We start from the raw sequence: 25,589 nt of genomic DNA, 5'->3' as shown, positions 1-25,589 counted from the left end.
GAAAATATAAAGCAAGAGGAGTCTGAGTAATTTGATTAATTGTTTTAGATCTAAAGATTACTTTTAATTTTTAGAACTTTAGTTGGTATGGACATTCAGACATTCATGGGATTGGTGTTCAATGTAGTAGATAATAGCTCTAACAACACGCTATTTTTAATACAATATCACTATAAAATGTTTTTTTTATCCCCTATATAGGAAATTACAGTATTGCAAATGTCTTGCCTTCAGCTCCTGATATGGCTCAGTTTAAACAAGGAGTGAAATCAGTGGCTGGAAAACTTTCTGTTCTTGCTAATGGAGTCATGACTTCTATACAGGTTAGTAAATTAGGAAAGTAAGAAATATTAAAAAAACAGGATAGATATTGAAGTTTTGTCATGAGGATTTAGTCACATGATTCCTGTTAATTAACTCCTTTGGGGGGGGGGAAGTTGATCATTTTTATATAATGTAGCTGAAATGTCAGAGAACTTTCATAACAGATGGTAAAATATTTAAGGCTTTTTATGACTTTCCAATTAATAATTCACTTTTCTTAGAGAAGTTTCCATGTGTACAGTTGACTCTTAAAAATGACTGACGTGTTCCTTTTCTTATAGTAATTGAACGTGCATTCTATCAAGCAAATTTGTTGCTCATATCCCATTTTAGAGTAACTAGTAGTAATTTAACTGTTAGACTTTTGTCTCTGTAACTGATGTGATAGAAAAACGTACTACAGAGTCCCTGGATGGAAGGACCAATATTTTTAAAAATAGACGCTGAAAGTTAAAATCCTAAATTCATAATTAGGCACCTAAGTAAGAGGCCTGGTTTTCAAAAGTACCAAATGCCCATCAATTCCCATTGAGCTCAGATTAAATCAGTGAGAGCTGTTGGGTGTTTGACATTTTTGAAATTCAAGAGCCCAATATTAAGCTCTTATTTTTTAAAATCTTGGCCAGTTTTCTAAATGTGGCGGCTTTAAAAATTAAACTTCACTTACTTTTAATGAATATTACTGTATTTAATTTATCTTGCTGTGGAACACATGCCCATGAGTATTTTGTTCTTTTCTCTTTTCTAGGATCGATATAGTTCTTAACCGGTTGCATATCAACATAATTGAGTACACTAAAGAAGAATTTCTCTCCAGATATGCCAGTGATCACATTGCTGATTGAAATGAAGGCTGCCTTAAGGCTCTAGAATATTTTGCAGGTTGTTTTGCCATTTTTGTTTACCATGTTACTTTCTGGTTCTTGGAATTTTTTGACTGTCATTTTATTTTTATGTAGCAAAAACCTTGTAGTAACCTGTTACATCACTTATGCTTTTGTTCCTTTATAGTGTTGTATCTTCCAATGTCCTAAGTTTTACATACAGTACATCTTCCCCCCCCCCACCCCAAGTTGGCTGTAGGGCAGGGAAGAAAAAGGTGGCTAGATGGATGCTTTACATGGAAAGATGAGATTACTGATCTGAATCTGTGCATCTGTAGTCATAAACCTCAGGTGTCACATGTATACATAGTTTGTCTGCTGACAGTTTTTGTGTCCTGTAGAAATGAAATCTTAATTTAAAAAAATCATACATTGAGATGGTATTTAGTGTATTATAGCAAAATATAGGGCTTGATTTGGACCTTTGCTTGTCAGGAAATAGAAGCTCTTGAAATTCATGTTGTTTAGCATTAAAATGACAAGGGAATATTACCTTTAGAGCATTATTTCCTCTAGAAAATATTTTGTTTAGGGTGAGGCATGAGATATATAAATACTCAGAGTATGTATGGTAACAAACTTAATTTTGTCATGGGATCTATCTATTTATAACTTTGAGAATTATTAAAAAATTGCAATGTAGTCTCCTTAAGTGCTTTTAAACAATCAGTATCGTGTACAAAATGAACAAAATTCAAGTATACATAATTATAGGGACAAATAGAGTAGTTTAATTGACTATTTAGTTTTGTTAAATATTTTTAGAACAATCTTAGTTTTTTGATAACTTAAGAAATATGTGAATAAGAAAATATAGTGGGGTTGTGTTTTAGACAGCCTGGAATTTGCCATTGACAAAGTATATTGCAAATTTTGTGGATCTAAAAAAAGCCCAAAATGAGTTTCCAACTGATTCTGTTCTATAGCTTTATTTAAACAAATCTCAAATTTGTAAACTGATAATACCTAATAAAAACAATTGAAATCAGTTGTATTTTTCTTACATACATGTATGCAGGAGGCCAGTCTTTAGTTTCTTAACCCACCATGCATGTTTGGTCTCTATACTAATGCTGTGCTTGCTGTTTGAATTCGTCTTTAATTAAAATACAGCGAAGTGGCCATTTCATATCAGTCTGCTATGTTTGTAAAGAACACTGCTGATTTGGGGTGGGGGAAGGAACCTACAGTGCTAGTAGCTTTGTATATTAAGATTTTAATGTAGTGTCCAGATGTATCTACATTTCCTATCTAACTGACCAAATTTGATTCAAGCTCTTCTTTAAATTTAATCTTTACTTGCTGCTCTGTCTGATACATCCTGATTTATTAATCCAAAAATCCTTTATTTTTTTTTATAAGAGCTGTATACAGCTGGGCTTTTGTTCTGGTTAACTACACAGCTTTACTTTAGTAGACAGTGTCGTCGTCATTGTTTCAGCCCTGATATCTAGATACAGAAGATTTGAACTGCTTTTATAAATTCTGCCTCATGTTGTATAAGGAAATGTCATATTAGAAACATCCATGCATAAATATTGGTATTAATGAGATGTCATTACATGAATGAGGTGATTATTCACAGTCTTAGTTCTATGGAAAGACTGGTATGTATATTGTGAGGAACATTTTTTTTCTCGCATGTGCTCTGTAGAAAGAACAAATCACAAGTGGAAAAGGTTAATAAATTATAAATAAGCATAAATGTAACCATAATTAATGTAACAAATTACAGGTAATGTCTGTCAGAATAAAACCCCTCAGTTATCTTAAAAGCAAACATACCATAGACAAAAATCTGATTTACATTCTTCCTGATAGTTAAAAAGGCAAAACAAAAAACAGGAATGTTGTGGAGGGAATATAACAGGGGCGGCCAAACTTACTGACCCTCTGAGCCACAAACATAATCTTCAGAAATTTGAGAGCCACAAGACACACACAACCTTTACGCATGCATTTAAAGAAAAATTGAAACATCCTACTTACTATATCACGGCTAACTACTGCTTAAGCTAGAGGCCTTGTGGGTCTCCATCCGTCATTAGGTTTGTCTTCAAGATCCAGCTCTTTGATTACATTTTTGAACTATCGACGAGTCTTCCTATTTGACCGGATAAAATTTACAATTTCTAGGATCATATCTGCCTGCGAGATATTAATGATGGATGATACAGTGAACAGGGAGAAACTCCAGATATTTGGGATCATTTTTCAAGAGTCTGATAAGGCCTACTTTTCCCCCCCACCGTTGCAGGTGCTCCATCTGTTGCAACACTGACATGTTTATCCAGCAGTACGTCAGCATTTGTCAATGTTTTGTCAAGTGCGTTCTTTATGTCAACACCGCAGGTTGTTTCTTTTAGCGCCACTAAGACCAACATTTCTTCTTTCACAATTCCATCCGTAGAAACACAGTGAACAAATACTGCTAGTCGTGGTTTATCTTGTATATCTGTAGATTTGTCAACAACTAGGCTGTATGGTAGAGAATTCTTTAGATCTGTTTTGCATCTTGCTTACAACATCAGCACTGATCTGGGGAGATACGCCTTTCCACAGGGTGGTGTGAAATTGGAATGTGCTTTATTAGTCATTGAAGTTTACTGATTTACATTGAAGTTTACTTAGATCTAAAAGTGCAACCACTTCTGCAATATTCTTCTTAACAAATTCTTCCTCACAATATGGACGTTTAGCATGAGTGATATTCCATGATGTAACAAAACTAGCTTTGGTCATTGTGTCAACTTCCTTACTGTGCTAAAAGTAATGTCTGTTGACTGTTTAGGCATAATTTTAATGTGGTTAGCTTGTTTTTCCTTAATTCTGTTTCAGGAGGGTATTTAGATGAAAAGTTATTGTGTTTCATTTCATAGTGATGTTCCAAGTTGCTCGCTTTGTAGTGAGTGAATGATGCATTGCAGGTAAGGCACAGGGGTTTGCCATCTTTAACAGTGAATGCAAAATCTTCCTCCCATTCTGGCTTAATACTTTGGTTTTCTCCTTCATACTTGCATTTCTTACAATTTGAAGATGTCATTGTCATCCACAAAATTAACGTAGGATTAACACTTAAAGCTAAAATTATTCAAATGTGATTTATGAACAGTAAACACAGCCTGTATTCTGTGGAATGCAGGAAGATCATGAGCACACAAGGTCGACACAGCACAAGGTCTGAATACCGAATGATGCAAGTTCCTGAAATAATGTGCATGTGCAAGCTTCTCTGTCAGTCTCACTCTCACACCATTGGGTTCACCAGGGCTTAAATTCTCTTGAAGTACTTTCTGGAGTCCCCCACGCGTGTGCCTCTGTGCCCCCCCCCCCCCTTCTCTGCCTTCCAGACTGAAGTGCAAGGATGTAGAAGCCCTGAACCCCAGTGCGCTCACCCCACGCAGAGTTAAAGCCCTGAGCCCCATCACACACGCACCATGTATAGGGCTAAAGCCCTGAGACCATCCTCCTCATAGGGCGGAAGCCACTATCCCCACCACCCTGCCACAGGGCAGAAGCCCCAAGCTCCTCCTCCCCCCCCTCCCAGTCTGGTAAGCAGAGAATGTGGGGGGACCCAAGGGGGATTCCATGAGCAGCAGTTTGGCCATACCTGGAATATAAGCCTAGAATTTTACCAAAACCTTGTCTAAAGGGCTGATAAAGAGATTCAGTATTTTTAGAGAATCTTTGTCCAACTCAGTGTGTTCAAGACAGGAAGGCTTGTGTTTTTCTTTTACACATTTTGACAATTTCTGTATATTAAAAAAAAAAATTACCACAACATGCTGCAGTACACTGCACTCTGAAGACTTCCATTATTTTTTACTATCATTAGTGAGTGCACAAACTATATGGGGATGGTATCAGGCTGGCCATTCTCAGTTAATCAAAAAGGGCAAGTAGTGGAGACTTTCAGTTTTTCTCCTGGGAAGAGAATCCACATCAAGGATTCTGAGCAATTAAGCACTTTGCTACAGGGCAATGATATATTTTTTTCCTAGATGGAGAGTGACTAGGAATTCAGGTCCTGGCACAAAAGCATGGAAGGTAGTTGATGTAAGACTCCAATAAATAAATTAGCATGATACTTACGCTAAAATCAGAAGTTAGACTTAGCTCCTATTGAAGCCAATGGGATTTAATCACAGAAATGTAGGACTGGAAGGGACCTCTTTAAGTCAGCATTGGGGGCAGGAATAGATGAGGCAGAACCAAGTGAACCTGCACTATCCCTGACAGGTGTTTGTCATTGGAGTTTTTTAAGAACAGGGTAGACAGGGATTCCACAGCCTCCTTTGGAAATCTATTCCAGTGCTTAACTACCATTATAGGTAGAAATTTTTTTCCTCATATCCAACATAAATCTTCCATTATTACTTGTCCTACCTTCAGTGCACATGAAGAAAAATTGATTTCCCTTCTCTTTATAACAGCCCTTAGTATACCTGAAAGATTATCAGGGTCCCTCTGTCTCCTTTTCTCAAGACTAAACACACCCAGTTTTTTAAACCTTTCCTCACAGATTACTTTCTCTAAATCTTTTATCATTTTTGTTGCTGTCATAGAATCATAGAATTCAAGATCAGAAGGGACCATTATGATCATCTAGTCTGACCTCCTGCAAGATGCAGGCCACATAAGCCGATCCCCCCACTCCTTTAGCAAGCGACCCCTGCCCCATGCTTCGGAGAAAGGCGAAAAACCTCCAGGGCCACAGCCAATCTACCTTGGAGGAAAATTCCTTCCCGACCCCAAATATGGCGGTCAGCTGAACCCCGAGCATGCGGGCAAGACTCTCCAGCCATACCCTCTGGAAAAAGGTTAAGAATATCATATCATTGACCCATTGTACTATTTACCAGTGTGGCACTTACTTAACCTATTGACTAAGCCCGGTATCCTATCATACCATCTCCTCCATAAACTTATCTAGCTTAATCTTAAAGTCATGGAGGTCCTTCGCCCCCGCTGTTTCCCTCGGTAGGCTGTTCCAGTATTGCACTCCCCTGATAGTTAGAAACCTTCGTCTAATTTCAAGCCTAAATTTCCTGACTGACAATTTATATCCGTTTGTCCTCGTGTCCACATTAGCACTGAGCTGAAATAATTCCTCTCCTTCTCTGGTATTTATCCCTCTGATATATTTAAAGAGTGCAATCATATCTCCTCTTATCCTTCTTTTGGTTAGGGAAAACAAACCGAGCTCCTCAAGTCTCCTTTCATACGACAGGCCTTCCATTCCTCGGATCATTCTAGTGGCCCTTCTTTGTACCTGTTCCAGTTTGAATTCATCCTTCTTAAACACGGGAGACCAAAACTGCACACAATACTCCAGATGAGGTCTCACCAACGCCTTATATAACGGGACTAGCACCTCCTTATCCCTACTAGAAATACCTCGCCTAATGCATCCCAAGACCGCATTTGCTTTTTTAATGGCCACATCACATTGCCTGCTCATAGTCATCCTACGATCAACCAGGACTCCTAGGTCCTTCTCCTCCTCCGTTACTTGCAACTGGTGCATCCCTAGCTTATAACTAAAATTCTTGTTAGTCATCCCTAAATGCATAACCTTACACTTCTCACTATTGAATTTCATCCTGTTACTAATACTCCAGTTTACAAGGTCATCCAAATCTCCCTGGAGGATATCCCGATCCTTTTCCGAATTGGCAATACCTCCCAACTTGGTGTCGTCCGCAAACTTTATCAGCTTTATCCTCTGGACTCTTTCCAGTTTGCCTACATCTTTCCTAAAATGTGTCACCCGGAACTGGACACAGTACTCCAGACTGATGCCTCACCAGTGCTGAGCAGAACCATTACTTCCCTTCTCTTGCATACAACACTACTCCTGTTAATGCACCTCAGATTGACAGCTGCCTTTGTTGCACCTTCATCATGCATATTCTTGATGTCTAATGCAACATATCTTTCCCTTTTTCCTTGTCTGTTTTTCCTGAACATGTACCAATATTCCAGTCATGAGATTTATTCCACAGTCTCAGTGATGCCAGTTAAGTCATAATTTAGCTTATTTACTAATAAGTCCAGTTCTTTCTCTTATTCCCCATTCTCCTTGCATTTGTGTACGGTCATCTGAGATGTTGAGCTGATTCCTCCAGGGTTTTTCCTGTTGACCCTATTATAATTTTCCTCCTCCCTCCCTCCCACTCAATATTTAGCCTTCTGTTAAAGTCACCTTTTTTATACCTACCTGTGGACTTTTGTCACTTGCCCCCCGGGAACCTAGATTAAAGCCCTCTTCACTAACCTGGTGAGTTGGTGTGCAAAGTTGTCTTCCCCTTCTTGGTCAGGTGGACCCCATCTCTACCCAGCAGTCTTCCTTCCTGGAGACAGCATATGCTTAAGTGCTTTCCTGAATCAGGGCCCTGAGTACTGACACATACATTGTCATCTTTAGGTTTGAGTTCATTTAGTGAAATAAATGAGGCAGTTAATGTTTCTAAGCTATTGTTCTATACCAGGGGTAGGCAACCTATGGCACGCGTGCCGAAGGCGGCACCTGAATTGATTTTCAGTGGCACTCACACTGCCTGGGTCCTGGCCACCGTCCGGGGAGCTCTGCATTTTAATTTTAATTTAAATGAAGCTTCTTAAACATTTAAAAACCCTTATTTACTTTACATACAACAATAGTTTAGTTCTATATTATAGACTTATAGAAAGAGACCTTCTAAAAACTTTAAAATGTATTACTGGCACATGAAACCTTAAATTAGAGTGAATAAATAAAGACTGGGCACACCACTTCTGAAAGGTTGCCGACCCCTGTTCTATACGATGCAGATTCGCTAGACAGCATTGCATCAGTTTACAATGGGATCACATTTTTAAGATTTTCTTTACAACCTTGTAGGATAGAAAAAAATTATGGATTAACAGAAATTTAGATACAGGAGCCAAACACTGTGACAAAGAATGGATTCTGCAGCAAATTCCGTAGTAAGAGAATTATAGAATACTTGGGGTTCTGGCTTTCAGAGGTTCACTAATTGTAAAAATTCTCATTTTCATTTCCCTCCGCTCAGTGGCATTCTTAGTTAATTCACAACCTTACAATATACACATCGCTAGGATTTTTTCAGCACCACACTTGCCTCTGTTATCCCAGGGTTGAGCCATAAACTGGCTATAAGAGAAGCTGAAATATCTGAGATTTTTCTCCTCAGCACTATTCCTTCCTCTCCTAATGCCTGCCTCCCTCCATCCCAAATTCTATACTATTTTTTTTGGGGGGGGGGGGGAGGGGGAACTTCACAAAAATTAATTTAAACTGGGGGGGAGGGAAGGCCCCTCTATTATAGGAATCTAGCCATTGATGTATTGTCCAAAGTAACAAGAGTCCAACAGCCTGTTTCATAAACAATTTTGTATAAGTCAGCAACAGTTGAAGACAGACAGACTGATGCAAACCTGCATGTTTAACTTACTAGAACTTTAATTAGGGGTCTTCAAGGCTCCATGTGTAACAAAGAGATGAAAGGTTCTAGAAATCAGAGGATGTTTACAGTCAAAATCACTAAAATGTGCTTTGATTGGTCATTGTTAATGAAAAAGTTGTCACCCTATTTTTTTTATTAAATATTATCTTGGTGGGCATGGCATGAACTGGAAGGAGTCAGCTTTATGATCATGGCTGCCACTCCCACCATCTCCTGGAACCATGAGATCCATTATGCCTTCATTGGGTGTTCATCATTCTGATCCTAAGTTAGGAGCTTGACTGGATCAGGTTGGAGAGAGGGAACCTACGACCTTGCCGCCTCCAGCTGGAATGTGAGATTTGTATTTTTGCTGTAATCCTCTCCGTTGAATGTCATTTTCACCCTCCATTCCCCTTACTTTTTCTTTTATGCCTTTATTAAAAGAGTCTGGCTTAGCTACCCAAGACAGCTCCATCTTTTGCAACACTGCTGTAAGCCTATGTTCAGAGAGGCAGCTAAAAACGATGCCTGAAACAGCCTGATGCTGGTTCAAGTTTGCTGCATTTTGGAATGGGTGATCAGACCATGTTCTGACTTGTGTTTCTCCAGCAGCAAGGTTGCAAGTGAAAGTTAACAGCAGAGACAGAAGCTGTGTTTTCTGTCTTTGCAGTTCTTTTCTCTCCCCTTTGATGTGTTTGTCTTCAGGGAAGCAGGATTAAATTAAGTAACGACAAATCCCAACTACCTAAACTAATCTTTTAATTTTTCACCAAGAAGGATAGTAAATACCATCTTTAATACTATCTAAAAGACTGTCAAATGAGTGTTTCTCTCAGGGCCGCCTGGGGCGGGGGCAAGTGGGGCAATTTGCCCCAGGCGCCACAGGGGCCCCAACCAAGAATATAGTATTCTATAGTATTGCAACTTTTTTTTATGGAAGGGGCCCCTGAAATTGCTTTGCCCCAGGCCCCCTCAGTCCTCTGGGCAGCCCTGGTTTCTCTCTATAAAAGACTGTGCAGCTAAAGGGGGAAAATATTGTTAAAATAAATCCTTAATACTTAACATTTCAAATAATTTCATTTTTGTTGTTGGGTTTTGTTTTTTTCTGTCTTTAATAAAAGATTTTTAATGGTGGTAAGCCATTTTCAGCAATAATTTGACATCAAGCTCTGGACCATACTTAACTGTTTAATGTTGTAATAGTGAACAAGGGTTTTAGTTACATTTTAGTCCATGTTGGGCCTGAGACATCCCCTTTTCAACACAACAGATGACACTAAGAACTATCTATCTTGCCTACACTCTGTAACTCCCTCTAATCAATGCAGTTCCACTTCCATAGTTTTGGCGGCAACAGCGTAGCACTTCTAACTACCCAAAGCCCCAACATTTTAGAGGCCATTCTGAGGGCTTGCAAGATTTTCCAAAAGCAAGTATGTGCTGAGTGTAGTTGTTTCTGGGAATCAGGGGTGGCTCCAGGCCCCAGCACGCCAAGTATGTGCTTGGGGCGGCAAGCCGCGGGGGGCACTCTGCTGGCGCCGCGAGGGCGGCAGGCAGGCTGCCTTCGGCGGCTTGCCTGCGGAGGGTCCGCTGGTCCCGTGGCTTTGGCGGACCTCCCGCAGGCGAGCCTAGAGCCGCCCCATCGGGAATTTGTCAACATTGCGGCCTGTTCCCCCAGCCCTGCTCCATCCTGCTCTTCACTAGAAGGTAAAGGGTGGGGGGATAATGCTATAGATCAGCCTAATCTCAGCTCGGCACCTATTTCCCTTCTCCTGCCAATAAGAAGCAAAAGGGGCAAGGCTAGGGATCACAGGGTTCTTCTCAGAAGGAGCTGGTAGCATCTTACAGGCTCCTGGGGCAGCAGTAAAGTCAGGTCTGAGGGTGATGTCACCTCCTAAGGAGAGGGAGTCATTGGAGATGGGGAACAAAGGAGGGATGATTTGGAGAAGACCCGCCACAGAGGGTAGGGAAGGAATGAGGAAAGAACCAGATTGGGGGAGCCACCACAATGAGTTGAAAAGGAAAGAAGTGTGAGGATACTCAGTGGAAAGTGGGAGAAGGCAGAAGAAACTGGAAGGAAGATATGCCCCCATTTAGATGTAAGATGAGAGAGCAGGGCCCCCTGAAAGCTACCTACCAAAGGTGCACTAGAGATGGTAAGAAGCCATTTGGTCTGCTGAAGAATATAACTGGTATAAGGAAAGTTATGGTCCTGTTAGGCAAAGGAAGGAATGGTGGTTGTTGGGGGGCCCATGCATTGGGGCATACTTGGCTTTAGATAAGTATCTAAATGTAGGATTAGAGCAGGTCAAAACAATTTCAAAATTGTTTCCATTTTACAGGATTCAAAATAGACTGGATTTCTATTTTGGGGGGAATTTTCCACATTCTAATAGATATTTTTATTGAAATTTTATCAGTTTTTGAAATTTACATTTTTCATTTCCCAGTTTTCTTACTGAAAATGGAGTTTTGTTAAACAATTTATTTGATTTTGAAAACAATATTGATGAAGTCAAACAATTTTACAAAAGGTGGGAACTATGAGTTGCTTTTTTCAAAAAAATTGTTTTTGAAAAAAGGCTGTTTTTCAAAACAAAATCTCTGTGGGCAAAGTATTTTGACCAGCTCTACTTAGGATCCTTCTTGGAACCAGCTGAACTGTGATCCTTTGGGATTCTCCTACCCATGACTTTACATGTATGTAACTTTGGTGCGGTTTGCATGCTGGTGCGTGTTTTTGTAATCTATCTGTTGTGATTGAATACTGTAGAGCAATACATAAGTCTGAAGACACCGAGTACTGATTTGATGACTGGTAGGAGAGAAAGTCTTTAAGAACAGGCTGGAAACTAGAGATTTTGGAGTTGAGTTAATTTAAATGTATTAAATAATCAAGGCTGCACTTGAATGCACTCACATTAATTCCCTGCTAATGAGGCCTAGCACAGGGAATCCTAGCCATTATCCAATCTCTGGAGCAAGGAGGGTTCCATTTCAGGGAGGGATCTGGGGCCTGTTACTAAAGGTAAGAGACAGGGAGAGTTGGAGGGTACCATGGGTCTCTCAAAAGATTTGATAAATTTGAATAAACTGGAAGCATCCAACCTTTAGAGGTTCATTGATTGCTAAATTAAGCCATCTCTCAATCAGTTAGGCAATATGTTTGGTATGTGGTAAGTATTTTTAACTGTGCAACAATCCCATGTAGTAGTTGTTTGATAATTTGATTTGCTATGTACACTAGCTGCCAAATGAAAATGAACATGTTTTCCCATTATGTTGATGGTTATCTATTTCAACTTCATTTTCCGGTAATACATAATCTATTTATAACATTTACTGTTTGCCTTGCTTGTCTTTTCCTCCTGATCATATCAGATTTACCTGAAGTTGTAATAACTCTTGAATTAATAAAAACACACATCAGTGCATGAAAGTCCAAAAACCCTTGGTAAAAATCTGTGGTCTTTCAGATATACAGGTCAGAAATTTGATAGAATAGAATCCATTTTGTGTCTGACAGTGACTAATTCAGAATTTTCTATTTACCTTATAATAGTAACCTGCATATGCTACCTTTTTATTTTCAGCAGCTGATTTTTCTAATGTTTAATGGTACCGCCCCATTCTGTCTTTTAAAAAAAATCAGGAAATGCATGAAAGCAAAGCTATCTTGTTGATGCAAAGCAGCAGTGGAAATCAGTAACTAAAGGGTAAATTCAGACCTTTTTATAAGCAGGTGCAACTCTGATAGGGTTGCAAAGGGAGTATTAATTTGCAGCATCTGATCCTGCATCAGTAAACAGCTGCTACAGAGCTTAACACATTAAACACTTGCCTACATACAGAGGTGTGTACTAACCCATTCCTTAGTTTTTAGATAGTGTAAATGCAACTTCAACTCACATAGGAAATAATCTGGCAGTTTCTCATACTTTTGGAAGGTGAGCCCCTCATCAGGAAAATGAAACCAATTCTTCCCGCTTGCCTTTCCAACTTCGGATGAGTGAAATCCTAAGTCCATTGAAGTCAATGGCAAAACTCTGATTTCAGTGAGGACAGGATTTCTCTCCAGATGATGTTAAAAGGCCTATATTTTAGATCTTCGTAATATGCTTCTCCTCCTTTCATATATGTTTTGATGAGCAATGGAATAAGTAACAGTGTTAACACAAAGTATCAGCAGTGACATCTGACTTAGAACTTATCAAAATAATTGGGAAAGTTCATACCCCAGAGATATTTTTGGGCTCTCTGCAAACTCAGGAAGACGTTGCAGTGAATACACGCTGGTCATGTTTTTGAAGATTTTTGTCACAACCATAACAGTTTATATATATATATATATAGGAAGCAGAAGTTCTAGAGAACAATTTGAGAACTCTGTTCAGAATCAGGGACACACTCTGGGAAATGCTAATCTAGGACATCCATAGGGTTATATACATGTATCAATAGGGCTGACTGCACTTCTGGTGCTCAGACAATAATAATATTCATTTGCCCAGTGGAGTTGATAGAATCTGAAAGTCATTGTCCCCTTTTTATAAATACATCTGAAAGTCAGATTCTCTGGTATTAAAAGAGTTCCCTTGGAATGCAGAGAGGATTGTACAATATCTCACTCTAAAATCATGCTGGAAGAATACAGATATTATTAGTCATGTGAAAGTCAGAGGGAAAACACATGTAGGCCTCAGTACTGCTCCCATTTAAGAGCCTAATCCAACTCCCACTGAAAATTGAAAAGCTTCTATTGACATCACTGGGAGTTGGATCAGGGCCTTAGGCAGTGGCAAAACTGCCTTTATCTTCAGTGGGAGCAGTATAAGGTTTATAATGTGAAATGATAAAATGAACCCAGAGCTCATATTCTTTTTAGTATCATTATATTTAGCAACTGCTGAGGTGGCTGTTTGTTGCACTTGATAAATGAATCTTATGCCTAATAGAGGAAAAACCTAAAATGTGTTAATGTTAAGAGTTTAAAAAGGCACTGAGAGGTAGCTTATGCCCAAAATGGAAGTTCTTTGAGTGCTTTGTCCACACAGATTCCAGGCTTGGGGCATATGTGCCCCACACGTGCAAGATTTAATTTGTTTTGAATAGCAATGTCTGCGGGGGCCACGTCTCAGCTGTGGGAGCTTTCACGAGTGCATAAGGGTGGGAGCCTCAACCACCTCTTTGTTCCTTATTACCCGTGGTGCAAGATAGAACCCCACCGTATGTGTCTCTTTGCCTACAGAGAGATTAGTTAGAGCTGTTGTTATTTAGATAAGTTTAGTTAATACCCTTTAATAATAAGAAAAAAAAATCTTTTACTTAGATTTAGGACTTTGAAAGGGTTACTTGCCCTCTCCCCTTGTCCACAGGCTTACATGGCCAAAGTCAAGTCTACAGGATTCAACACAGAAATGCCTATCAATGCCAGACATTCAATATGCCTAGAGAAGGACGTATACACTGCCCAGTGTACAAATCTTTCTCAAAGTGCACCCAGACAGCTAGAGAAAAGGCAGACTTACCCTCACGGATGTCTCTAGGGGATATCTTTAGATCCTGGCAAGTAAGTTGACTGACCCAGTCCACCCAGTCACTCACACTCGTCTGGTGTCCCAGAAATCTTTTATGTCATCCCAAGCTCATGGAACACTCAGAAGTCCTGCTCCTTTGCTGCTCTGGCCTCAACTCAGGAAGTGGGCCATAAGGAGCACTGCCCCAAAGACCAGGGAATGCACAGATCTCCCTCAATCAGGAGACAAAGTGTTCCTCCAGGGCTCAGAGTATATCTAAAGCGAAATTGGCACTGATGGTCACTTCCCACAGTGAGCACCACTCAAGTACTTGAGAGTGCTCAAGTACTCTCCGGGGGCAGTCTGCTCTCTACCACTGCACTGGATAACTTCTTACCATTGGCATTGACAGAGAGAAAACCAGTGTCAGGTAGCATATAAAAGTGATATTTTTTCGTGTTAAATAGAAATGTGCTCAAATGTAAGTAGAGAACAGGTTTTGGGGCCTAAATTTAGTCTTGACAATAATGAGGCCTGTTAAATTGTGGGTGAAATAAAGTAAGACAGTCAGAGGCAAGTTAGAGATATATTAGGCTATAACCACCCGCCATTGTAAACATGTTTGGGCCTAACTGGTTTTAACAGGAGTTCTAGAGGAAATATGTACGTTTTGGAAGAAGGCTTTCTATATTGATAATTAACTGCATAAATACCATTTCAATAACTAAGACACTGTTTAATATAGCCAATGAGGGAGTAGAAGGTTTTTTAATTATGGCAGGACAAGTATAGATACTGCAAAAGTCAGGCTTAATTAATTAAGGGGTGTTAATGTAAATGATTATAAAAAGGGTAGCATACTAATTTTAGATTAGCACACTCATCCACCATCAAGGTACCAGAGAAAGGATGATATATCCATTCTTGTCATTTGGGGACTGATCACCCCCGGCTGCACCATTTCATCTTGGAAAGTGAGTATGAAATGTAGGTCATGCTTATACTGTGAAGCCTTTTTGTTTTAACTATTTTATTTTAAGTAAAGTCTTTTAAGTGACACGAGTGATATAATTACAGTTCTCCACTAAACTAAATTTATCTGTAACTGCCCCGAGGCTCAATCTCAAGAATTTAATTTGGTTATTGGTATTATTGTTCATATTTAAAATACTAATTGAAAATATTTAAATCAAAGGTTATAATCAGCACCAACCACCATGATGCCAGTGACTCATACGGCACTGATGTACTCATTAGTACGATGCAAGCCTCTTTGGCACTGAAACAATTCTTGGCACCAGCTATCATAGCCATGAGACCAAGACTGGAATCTCTGATATCAGAGAGCCTGAGTGGCGGTGTTACACAGATGATTTCTCTATAATGGCCAGAGACTTAACTAGACAGAGGACTCCAGACTAGTGTGCTCCACCAATGGAAAAGGAATTCCACTTCTCAGCCTCTTCAGGGGAATGTAGCAGATCCTCTTCGCCAGAAGGTGACCCATCCCCACCATGACTAACCCAGTGGGATGTGGACAGACAATAGAGGAAGGAATCCCTATGAAGCACTCACAAGTCTTCTGGATTGAGAACAGAACCCCCATGCTGGAACCCTCCCATATGCCCTCCTCCCCATCAGTACCCCTACCAACCCAGCCCCTATTAGTCTCAAGGGATATCAACCCTTTTTGTTAAGAAACCAGCTCTCCAGACCAAGATCATCCTTGTCTCAACAGCAGATCCAGTCACTGCTAGCACCTGCTCTGACACATCATCAACTGCTGGCAGGAGAGCAAGAGCTCTATTTGCTCTTCCTCATCTCCTGATGAGGCAGTCAACCTTTCTAGAGTCACCTCAGTTGATTAGTGGGAACACTTAGGTATCCCTTTAAAGCTAATCCAAGAAAAGCAACATAAACAATTATTTGCAGTGTTGTTTTAGCCATGTTGGTTCCAAGGTAGGTGAGGTAATATCTTTTATTGAACCAACTTCTGTTGGTGGATGAGACAAGCTTTCAAGCTTCATAGACCTACTCCTCAGGTCTGGAGAAGGTAACCAGAGAGTCTGAGCTAAATACAAGTTGGGACAGATTGTTACACGTAAGGAGTTCACAAATACTGTCAGATGCCACTTAAAATTAAGTGGGCAATTAAGGGTTTAGCAGGCAATGGGTTGTGTTACAAATTGTAATGTGCCATACAACCAGAATCTCTGTTAAGTCCATGGTTTTTAGTGTCCATCAAAGTTATGAATTTAAGTTCCAAGCTTGTCTTTTGAAGTCCTGCAGGTTTCCTTTGCAGATGAGCAGGGGTGGCTCTAGGTATTTTGCCGCCCCAAGCACTGCAGGCAGCCTGCCTTCAGCGGCTTGCCTGCAGGAGGTCCCCGGTCCCACAGATTCAGCGGCACGCCTGTGGGAGATCCACTGAAGCCGCGGGACCAGCGGACCCTCCGCAGGCATGCCGCCGAAGGCAACCTGCCTGCCGCCCTCGTGGCGACCGGCAGAGCACCCCCCGTGGCTTGCTGCCCCAGGCACACGCTTGGCGTGCTGGTGCCTGGAGCCGCCCCTGCAGATCATTCCATATCTGGCCTCTTAGTCCTGATCGTTTTGTGAAAAGTGTTCAGCCATGGGTGATAGGATATTTTTGTCTTTTATCATTTTTCTGTGCGAGTTCATTCGAGAGCGTAGTGGTTGTGTGGTTTCACCCATATAATCGTTGTTGAGGCATTTAATGCACTGGTTGAGATACACCAAATGTTGTGATAGGCATGTGTAGGGCCCATAGATCTTGAAAGTTGTGTTGTGGGAACTACTGACCATCTTAGCAGGGGGAGATATATCTGCCCTTTTGCATCTGTTGTTCTGGCAGGGTTTGGTGCCACTTCGAGTTGATGTGCCCTGGTCTGTGGGAGGTTTGCTTCTGATGATGAGGTTGGAGGGTTGTTTGAAGGCCAGAAGAGGGGAATTTGGGAGAGATTTTTTTCAGGATGTGATCCCCATTGAGTATGGGTTGTAATTGTTTAATGATACCCTGCATAAGGTCTAGTGTTGTGTGGTAAGTGACCACTAGGGGTGTGTGGTCAGTGGTTTTTTTGTTTTGTTTTGTTTTGTTTTTCTATATTGAAGCAGATTCTCTCGGGGTATTTGGGTGGCCCATTCCATGATGTGATCTACTTCTCTGTTGGAGTGTCCTTATTTAATGAAAGTGGTTTTAAGTGTCTTTAGGTGTGCATCCCAGACTTTCTCCTCGGAGCAAATTCTGTGGTATCTGAGTGCCTGGATGTGTAGATAACAGATTTCTTGGTGTGTCTAGAGCGGTTGCTGGATCTCTGGAGGTAAGTGTGGTGAGCCGTGAGGTTTTTTCATATGGTCATTTGTAGGGTTCTATTGTTAAAGCTGATTGTGGTGTCCAGGAAGTTGATGCTGGTGTTGGAAACCTACATCATGTGTGAACCACTTATACTTAATAATCTGTTCCATCTTGTATTTAGCTCAGACACTCTGCTTATCTTCTCTAGACCTGAGGAAAAGCTCTGTGAAGCTCAAAATCTTATTCCCTCCACAAGCAGAAGTTGGTCCAATAAAAGATATTAGCTCACCTACCTTGTCTCTTACTTAAATTATTAAACATTCTCAAACCCTCTGTGACGAAGTGGGAATGTTCTTGATGTGTTATTTGAATGCTGTGTGGGGAGTATTAACCTGGGAAGGTTGCAGGGAAGTTTTGCTGGGACTGACTGCATTGGGGAAGGGAGCATACCTGAGCATGTAACATGAGAACCCAGGAGGGGGGTTGGAGGCCAGGTAACACCTCTGCCCGGGAAACTGGACAAAGGACACAAAGGATGGGGGAGGAGCCTGGGGAGAGGCTGAAGGGAGTTTCAGTTTGGAGCTGGCGGGGGAAATGGAGAGGGGCGACCCAACCAACAGGGCTGTGGCCTCCCTGGGGCCACCAGGTGGACATAACTGTGATTAATGTGCATAAGCCTTGTCAAGTAGTCTCAGGCTAAGTACTGTTAGGCCTCAAACTTCCAGAAGTTATAAGAAGCGAGTACAGTAGAATCCTGCAAGCATAAGCATAATCTATCTTGGAAGCTTTATAGACTAAGAAGGAAACTCTGTAAAGGTTGATACAGGCTTGTGGTTACTATGCTCTGCAACCAGACACCTCTTTAAGCTGATTTGAGCTTTTTGAGTCTAGCAAGTTGACCACAACTGGCCGCATAGAGCAGAGATGAGCTGGGCACAGGTGCACAGTTCATAAGTTCAAAACAATGGCAAATGCCACCCTGGAATATTTGGCCATCTTGATTGGTTGACTTGTTTTGAAGCACGGCCAGCAAATACCGTATAAATAAGATGCAGAGGCGCAAGTGTGTGTGTGTTGGCCTAAAAGAAATTACTCTGTCAGGCTCACATACACCCCCTGAACCAAAGGGACTTGCACTTCACTGACTATCTGTGCCTGGCCAGCGCAGGAAATGGTGAACTGAAAGGTAACATATCTTTGGACGAATGCAGGGTGAGATATGAACTAAAAAAGTCTGGTTATGCTTAAGTCTGTATTAATACTATAGGTTAAGTCTAAGTTGTTTAAAAATAGTAGTAGTCAATAGTTAATCAATATCTAGTAACTGTATATGTTTTGTGCCTTGCTGGAAACGGGTACAGCGTTGGTAAAGTTAGTAGGTTATAAATCATAGTAGTTTTGCAAGTCGCTGCGCCTGTCTTCAGTATAAGTTACCATCAAGTCATCATAAAGGTCAATAAGAGTTTATAAGTTGATTAAATAAGTTTACAGATAGGTTAAAATTAGTAAACTATAGTTAATTAATGTGTCAGTATAGCATATGAAATTGTGTTGGTTGGAGATGGTTATAGTACACATAAAGTCATTAGGCACATTCTCCCTGTGTTGCCTTTATAGTCATAAGTCATTAAAAACCTTTCTTGAGGAATAATTAATTGTTAGTTTCTCCTTTGCGAACACTGCTCAACCTCATTACATCTGTGTTGGGTGGTGGGAAGTGGCGATCACCCAGAGCCTCACTGCTTACAGATAACACCACAGTGATGCATTACATCAACTGGAGGAGCCAGGTCTTCCATGCTATGTCAGGAAGCCATACGCCTATGGATTTGGAGGATTCACCATAACATCCCACCATAGCTCTCCATCTTCCAGGGCTTCAAAACACCCAGGCTGATTGCCTCAGCAGAAACGTCTCAGAGAATCACAAGTGGTCCTCAGACTCTCAGTCCCCTGTGCTCTCTTCCACAGATGGGGTTGAAGGAGCCTCAGGAGGGCAGGATTGTTTTAATTTTCCTGAAGTGGGACTTGACTTTCAAAAATCTGGGAGACAGTATATGTGAGCCAGAATGTGAAACCAGTCTAATTTTATGGTCAAACTGAGTGAAATGCAAAGAAGCAAACAAATGGTATAAAAAGGGTTAAGTAAGTTAGATGTTTCTCTTGTGTCCGGGTTAATCTAAGATGCGGTTACTGACACAACTAAGAATAAATGTTTTAAAATATATTGAGGCAAATGAATTCTTGGTATGACTCCATTGAATGGAGTTACAAATTTGGCCCATTAACTATAGTCTTTTCTGTATCACTTTAAAATTGGTGGTAGGGTCTGTGTGAAACATGGCAAATAATCCAGACGGGCTACAGGTGGTTTGTTGGAAATAATTCATTATTATGACATGTCTGTTTCAATTTATGAGCTCCATTTTTGTTTCTGAACACCTGCATTTTGAGTGTAACCTTTAGTGTGGCTTCAAGCATTCATTCCGAACCAGAAACTTGGCACCATGAAAAGACTGTATCTGGGGATTAGCGAAGAGCCATCAGCATTGAACAGCTCTCCCCTTGTGGTACAGTGGGGTTGGTACAGGCAGAGCTATTGACTTTGAATGACTCTGGCCAGAAGCCAGTGGAGGGGTTGGAGCATGGAAAATGCCCAGCTGAAGAGCAGGAAAAGGAAAGGAGTCAGAAGCTGTTTTAAAAAGAGAAATGCTTTAAGTCAAGGAAGCCATTTAATTACCAAAAACAGACAACCTAACAGGAGGAGTGGAGGTAGGAGGAACTTCACCTCCCTTTGGGTATGGCTACACTTGCGAGTTGCAGCGCTGGTGGAGGCTTTCCAGCGCTGCAATTAGTGCGCTGCAGCACACCTGCAGGGCACTTCCAGCGCTGCAACTCCCTGGCTGCAGCGCTGGCCGTACACCTCACTCAGCATGGGGAATAAGGATTGCAGCGCTGGTCATCAAGTGTGGCCACACACCAGCGCTGTTATTGGCCTCCAGGGTATAAGGGTGTATCCCAGAATGCTTTTAACTAAATTACTCCCTTTGTTTTGTTATGCAGCCTCTCTTTGTTTTGTTGTGAACCTCCGGAGCTCCGTTGCTACCGGAGCTGCTCTACCGGAGCTGCTTATCAGCTCCTGTTTGCTGTGATCCATCTGTGAACAATCAAATGAGATCCTCCTCCCTGCGTGATTCACAGGGGTTGAGTGTTTGCATTTTGCTTGACCAGCAGCGAGAAAAGGAGTCATTCACAGGGGTTGAGTGTTTGCTTTGCTTGAGAGAAACGGGGGGAGGGGGAAGTGGGGGGAAAGAGAGTATGTTGGATGCAGGCTGTTTGCAGTTAACAGTAAGGGGGTGGGAAAATTTTCTGATTTTGCACAGTGTCAGTTCCAAAAATCCACTCTTTCTTTCCCCCTCCGGTCCCTGTCACACTGCCCCACACCCCCCTCTTTTGAAAAGCACGTTGCTGCCACTTGAATGCTGGGATAGCTGCCCATAATTCATCACTCCCAACAGTGCTGCAAATGCTGCAAATGTGGCCACACTGCAGTGCTGGTAGCTGTGAGTGTGGCCACACACCAGCGCTAGCCCTGCACAGCTGGACGACCAGCGCTGCAACTACCAGCGCTGCAGATTTGTAAGTGTAGCCATACCCTTAGGGACTTGGACCAAACCCAGAGACTTACAAAAGGGGGTGAGATCAGACTGAGGGGAGTTTGTAATTTATCCATGGACCTGTAACTCTTATGCTTCTCAAGAGTAAAGTGGAGGTGTATAAGAAATTCCTTGGCTAAGCCTACGTTGCCACATTTCCCCTGAAGAGTGTAACTAGGAAACGAGAGCTCCAACAGCCAGGTGGAACCTAGTTGGAATGTGTCTAAGCAACTGGTGGGGAGCTTAGGTGCACTAAGGCACTGGTTCCACTGTCTAGGTGGCAGACTGTATTGTTCCACTACACAAGAAGGGTGGTGGACACAGAGGCTGCACCTGGGAGTGTGCCTTAGAAGAGTGGGCAGTCACTGGATCCAGGGGGGTTAAAAGCTTATGGCATTCAGTGGGTGAATCCACTCACGACAGACTGTCTGTTCTGAGAGCTATGTATGTAACTGGGAAACGCAATATAAACATATTATGTGAAAAGGAAGGCCCAGTTAAAGAAAAATATCTCAGGAAAACAGGAAATGTTATTCTGGAAGAAAGATGCCTATTAATAGAGGGGAAACGTACGCAATGTACTTTGCAATCAAGTCTTTACTTGATAATGTGAGGCAGAAAATCTATAGTAAATGAGGCTATCTCAGACCTGTGGTGATGGAAAAGTCCTGTCTTAAATGGAGTGTGCAAATACCACTCTGCCGTACAAGATGACTCATTGGACAGTTGTACAATTCTTAGGAAAGCATATGGAGGTGGAGATACCATCAGGCTTTCAGTTAAGGGCTAGATAATTTATGAGAATAATTATGGAATAATGTCCATATCACCGGCTTGAATCCAACCTGGGTTGATGGTGACTGAAAGCTCTTACTATTTGAAGGCAACAAAATGGCTTCCATGAAAGTAACTGGATCATCAACCTAGGTTTTTATACCACACCCATTTCCATTGTACTTGAGTGCTTCATCTGTAAGTTGCATACTTGTTGGCAGTCTCAGTAGAGAGGGCTGAATGGAAGTGGAGACAAAATTTCTCTCTCTCTCTCTCTGAAAGGTGGCCCCTGGTCTTCAGGGCTGAGCAAGTTGATGAGAGACGTTTGCATGGAAGCTACCTGTATACTGTGAATGATTATTGGAAGCTGGGATTGGGTGACAGGGGATGGATCACTTGATGATTACCTGTTCTGTTCATTCCTTCTGGGGCACCTGGCATTGGCCACTGTCGTAAGACAGGATACTGGGCTAGATGGACTGTTGGTCTGACCCAGTATGGCCATTATGTTCTAGAGACAGAAAGAGGGCTCCACCTAAATTTTCCCTCCCCTGCATTCCTTGGACAGCCAGGAATTACTAACATCAATGGAGTTTAGGAGGCTGTGTTAATTTCCATACTTGCCAAAAGTTCAGGGCTGCCAACTGTCACGCACTCTCACGTTCCTGTATGTCTCACCCATCCAGCAGAGCTGTCGGAGGGCAATGGGCTTTGCCTACAGTTCTCTCTCTTTTAACCAGCAGTGGCCCCAGTGGCACATCCTCCTCTGGCTCCCCCCTGCTAATGGGTCAGAGCCAGAAGCAAGCAGCTGGACTGAGAGCAGGCAGCTGGTGCAGCAGCAGCAGCAGCAGAAGATAAAGCCTGATATTGGCCCCAGGCTCCCTCCTTGCCCAGTCCACCTGCACAAGACAAAGTCCCCAGCTGCCGCAGTAAACATCCAGCCCCAGGAACCTCCTGCTCCGCAGGAGCTGCAGCACCTTCTTCTCTTAGAAGATTCAGCATCCTCTAATCTATAGGATCCCCCACTGCTGCCCAAACACCTCCTTCCCTTACCCCAGAGTTCTGTGCTAGCTCTCATTGATACCAACAGTCCAGAAGCCATCCCACAGCTTCCTACTCAGATTCCTCCACAGACACCTTGAGGCATTCATTCATCTGCAGCAGCTTCCCCTGCCACTGCCGGGGCAGGGTGTCTTGACAGTAAGCTTAATTTATGGGGATATGCAAATTATTTGAAGATATTCAAATGATCTCTTTACATAATTTGCATAAAACATCGCACGTGGAGCAGAACACAATTAGGTACAAAAGTCCTGTGTTGGATGGTTCCCCTCAAGAAGCCTGCTGCACTCTCCACATCATGGTGCATTGTGACAGAAAAGTAGGTCACTTAGTTTTGTTTGTGTCAAAATCATTGGCTTTCTCTCTCTCCTAATCATGCCTTGTCTTCTAACACCAAGCCACTCCTGCACACACAAAGCCAGTGTACATACAGGAGTGGCCACATCAACACTTCCAATGTAAGCATCTATATTTGCATGAATAAAAGCTCAAAAAATATGCCCACCCAAATGTTCATGGAAAATCAACATAAAAAGAGCTCTGACTGCAGATGGTTTAAATTGCTTGTTGGATTTAAGGAGCCTATTTGTAAATCAGTATTTTTACTATGTGCCCAGCTCTTCTTCTGTGGTTTGGCACAATACTTGTTTGCAGTCAGTGGAGATGGCCAGACTCCATGCATGTCGTGATTTTAATTTTGTTCCTTTAAGGATCTTTTTTGATCTGCTTCTAAAAAGCTTCCCCCCACCCTCAGAGGCATTGATTATAAAGGCCCAACTGCTACCAGTGAACTAGGTCAGGTTTGCAAAAGTAGTAGATTTAAGGGGACAGAAAATTATATATTTTTTGTCATGGCTGCAATTAGCACCTACTTCTCTTACTGTGGAGTGTTGAAAACTGTATTAAAATTGTAAGCTAGTGCTCAGGGCTTGTTTCCCTGGTCCTGCTCAAAGGCTGCGAGGCTCAGTGGGGAAATGTGTGATCTGGGCCCAGCAGCAGTCAGTCTGCAGAAAGCCAGCCTCTAGTAAGGTAGGATGAGTTGTGCCTCTCTGCTTTAAGTATCAGAGGGGTAGCCGCGTTAGTCTGGTTCTGTAGAAGCAGCAAAGAATCCTGTGGCACCTTATAGACTTGCATCCGAAGAAGTGGGTATTCACCCACGAAAGCTCATGCTGCAAAACTTCTGTTAGTCTATAAGGTGCCACAGGATTCTTCTCTGCTTTAGGGAGTTTTGTGCAATGTTCTGTGGATCTCCTGCAAAACGTGAGTGTGAACAAACAGACACACAATGTCCAGCAGAGTGACAGTGAAGCGTCGCAGGATGTGACTGCCACAAGGCCTTGTGGGAACAGGAAGCAAGTGAGTTTCCCTAAAATTGTAAAAGTCATATGCTCACTGGAAAGTGAGAGCAAGCCCTGGAAACTAATATAAACCCTGTCTGGAAAGCCCAAAGCGCAAGAGAAGTTCTTGTTTGGTATAATGGCAGTGCTACATGAAGGATCTGCACACTCCAAACAGGAGGGAGTGGCCTGAGAATATTTTAGAGTTGGAGAAAAAACCCTACAGTACGCTGTGTGCTAGTCTGGAAAATTAATATAGAGCTGTGATTTGATCAAATGCAATTGCACAGTCATTTCCTATGCCTCTGCTGAGTTACTACAGACAAATCCATAGTGAATTATCAGCAGTAGCTTGCTCTCTAAAGAAAGGACCAACTCGTGGCTTATTTTACTTTCCTAAATATAGAAGATCCATTTAAAAATAAAGCTCAATTCTGCAAGGTGCTGAGTGCTCTCTGCTCCTATTCTCCTTCAGTGAAAGCTGGGATGTGTGGTTTTTCACCTCCTGCTGCAAAGGGCTCAAAATACTGCACATGGCAGCACCTGTCACAGGATGCCACAATGTGTAGTTGGCATGTGCAGATAGCACACAGCCACTCATCTTCCCCAGCAAGATTTTCATGGTTTGTGGCTCTTTGAGTTTTCCTACCTATGCTACTACTGGTGACTGCCACTTTTTCACGTGACCAAGGACCTGTATAAAGGACCTGATGACTTCAAAGGGGCTCAGTGCAGGCATAAGGGTCTACACACTTGAGTATAATTGCAAATTTGAGTCTAATTTTTCAAGTACAATTAGGTGGATCTGCCTGTCCATTTTTACTATTAAATGCAGCAGATCGCACTATATATAATTAAATGACTGCTGCTGACTTGTGTACAGGAGCAGGGTACAGCTGAACCAAATGCTTGTGCAGCACCTCCCATGATGAAATCCTGCCCTGGTTAGCCTCTAGGTGCTATCAAAATATGAAGGTTAAATTCTAATAAATATGATGATATAGTTAGTGATACAGGCCCCAACTGAGATTGGGACAGCGTTGAGCTACTCAGTACATACACAAATAACTAACAGTCCCTGCCCCAAACTACTTACAATCTACATAGCCAGGACTAATGGTGGGAGAAAGGGAACATAATCTCAGTTCTACAAAATGGGAATAAAGGGTCTGATCCGAAGCCAATGGAAAGACTCTCATTGACTTCAGTGGGCTTTGGCTCAGGCCCAGTGTCAAGTTGTCTGTGGCAGAGCCAATTGTTGGATGCGTTTATGCA

The 25,589-nt window shown here is 41.9% G+C and overlaps 1 protein-coding gene across 2 annotated transcripts in view; it reads left to right on the top strand.

Moving 5' to 3' along the window:
• The window catches only part of ARFGAP3 (ADP ribosylation factor GTPase activating protein 3), an 83,577-nt gene extending 81,381 nt beyond the window's left edge, over positions 1-2,196 (top strand). For both annotated transcript variants that reach the window (XM_044994466.1, XM_044994456.1), the window contains 2 exons: positions 202-323; positions 1,073-2,196. In XM_044994466.1, the coding sequence (XP_044850401.1) occupies positions 202-323; positions 1,073-1,090 (140 nt within the window). In that variant the 3' untranslated portion in view covers positions 1,091-2,196. The remainder of the gene's footprint in view (positions 1-201; positions 324-1,072) is intronic.
• The last annotated feature ends 23,393 nt before the right edge of the window (positions 2,197-25,589 follow it).

Source organism: Mauremys mutica, chromosome 1 (genome assembly GCF_020497125.1).
Source record: "Mauremys mutica isolate MM-2020 ecotype Southern chromosome 1, ASM2049712v1, whole genome shotgun sequence".
Classification (NCBI taxonomy): Eukaryota; Metazoa; Chordata; order Testudines; family Geoemydidae; genus Mauremys; species Mauremys mutica.
This window is presented reverse-complemented; position numbering and strand designations above follow the sequence as displayed.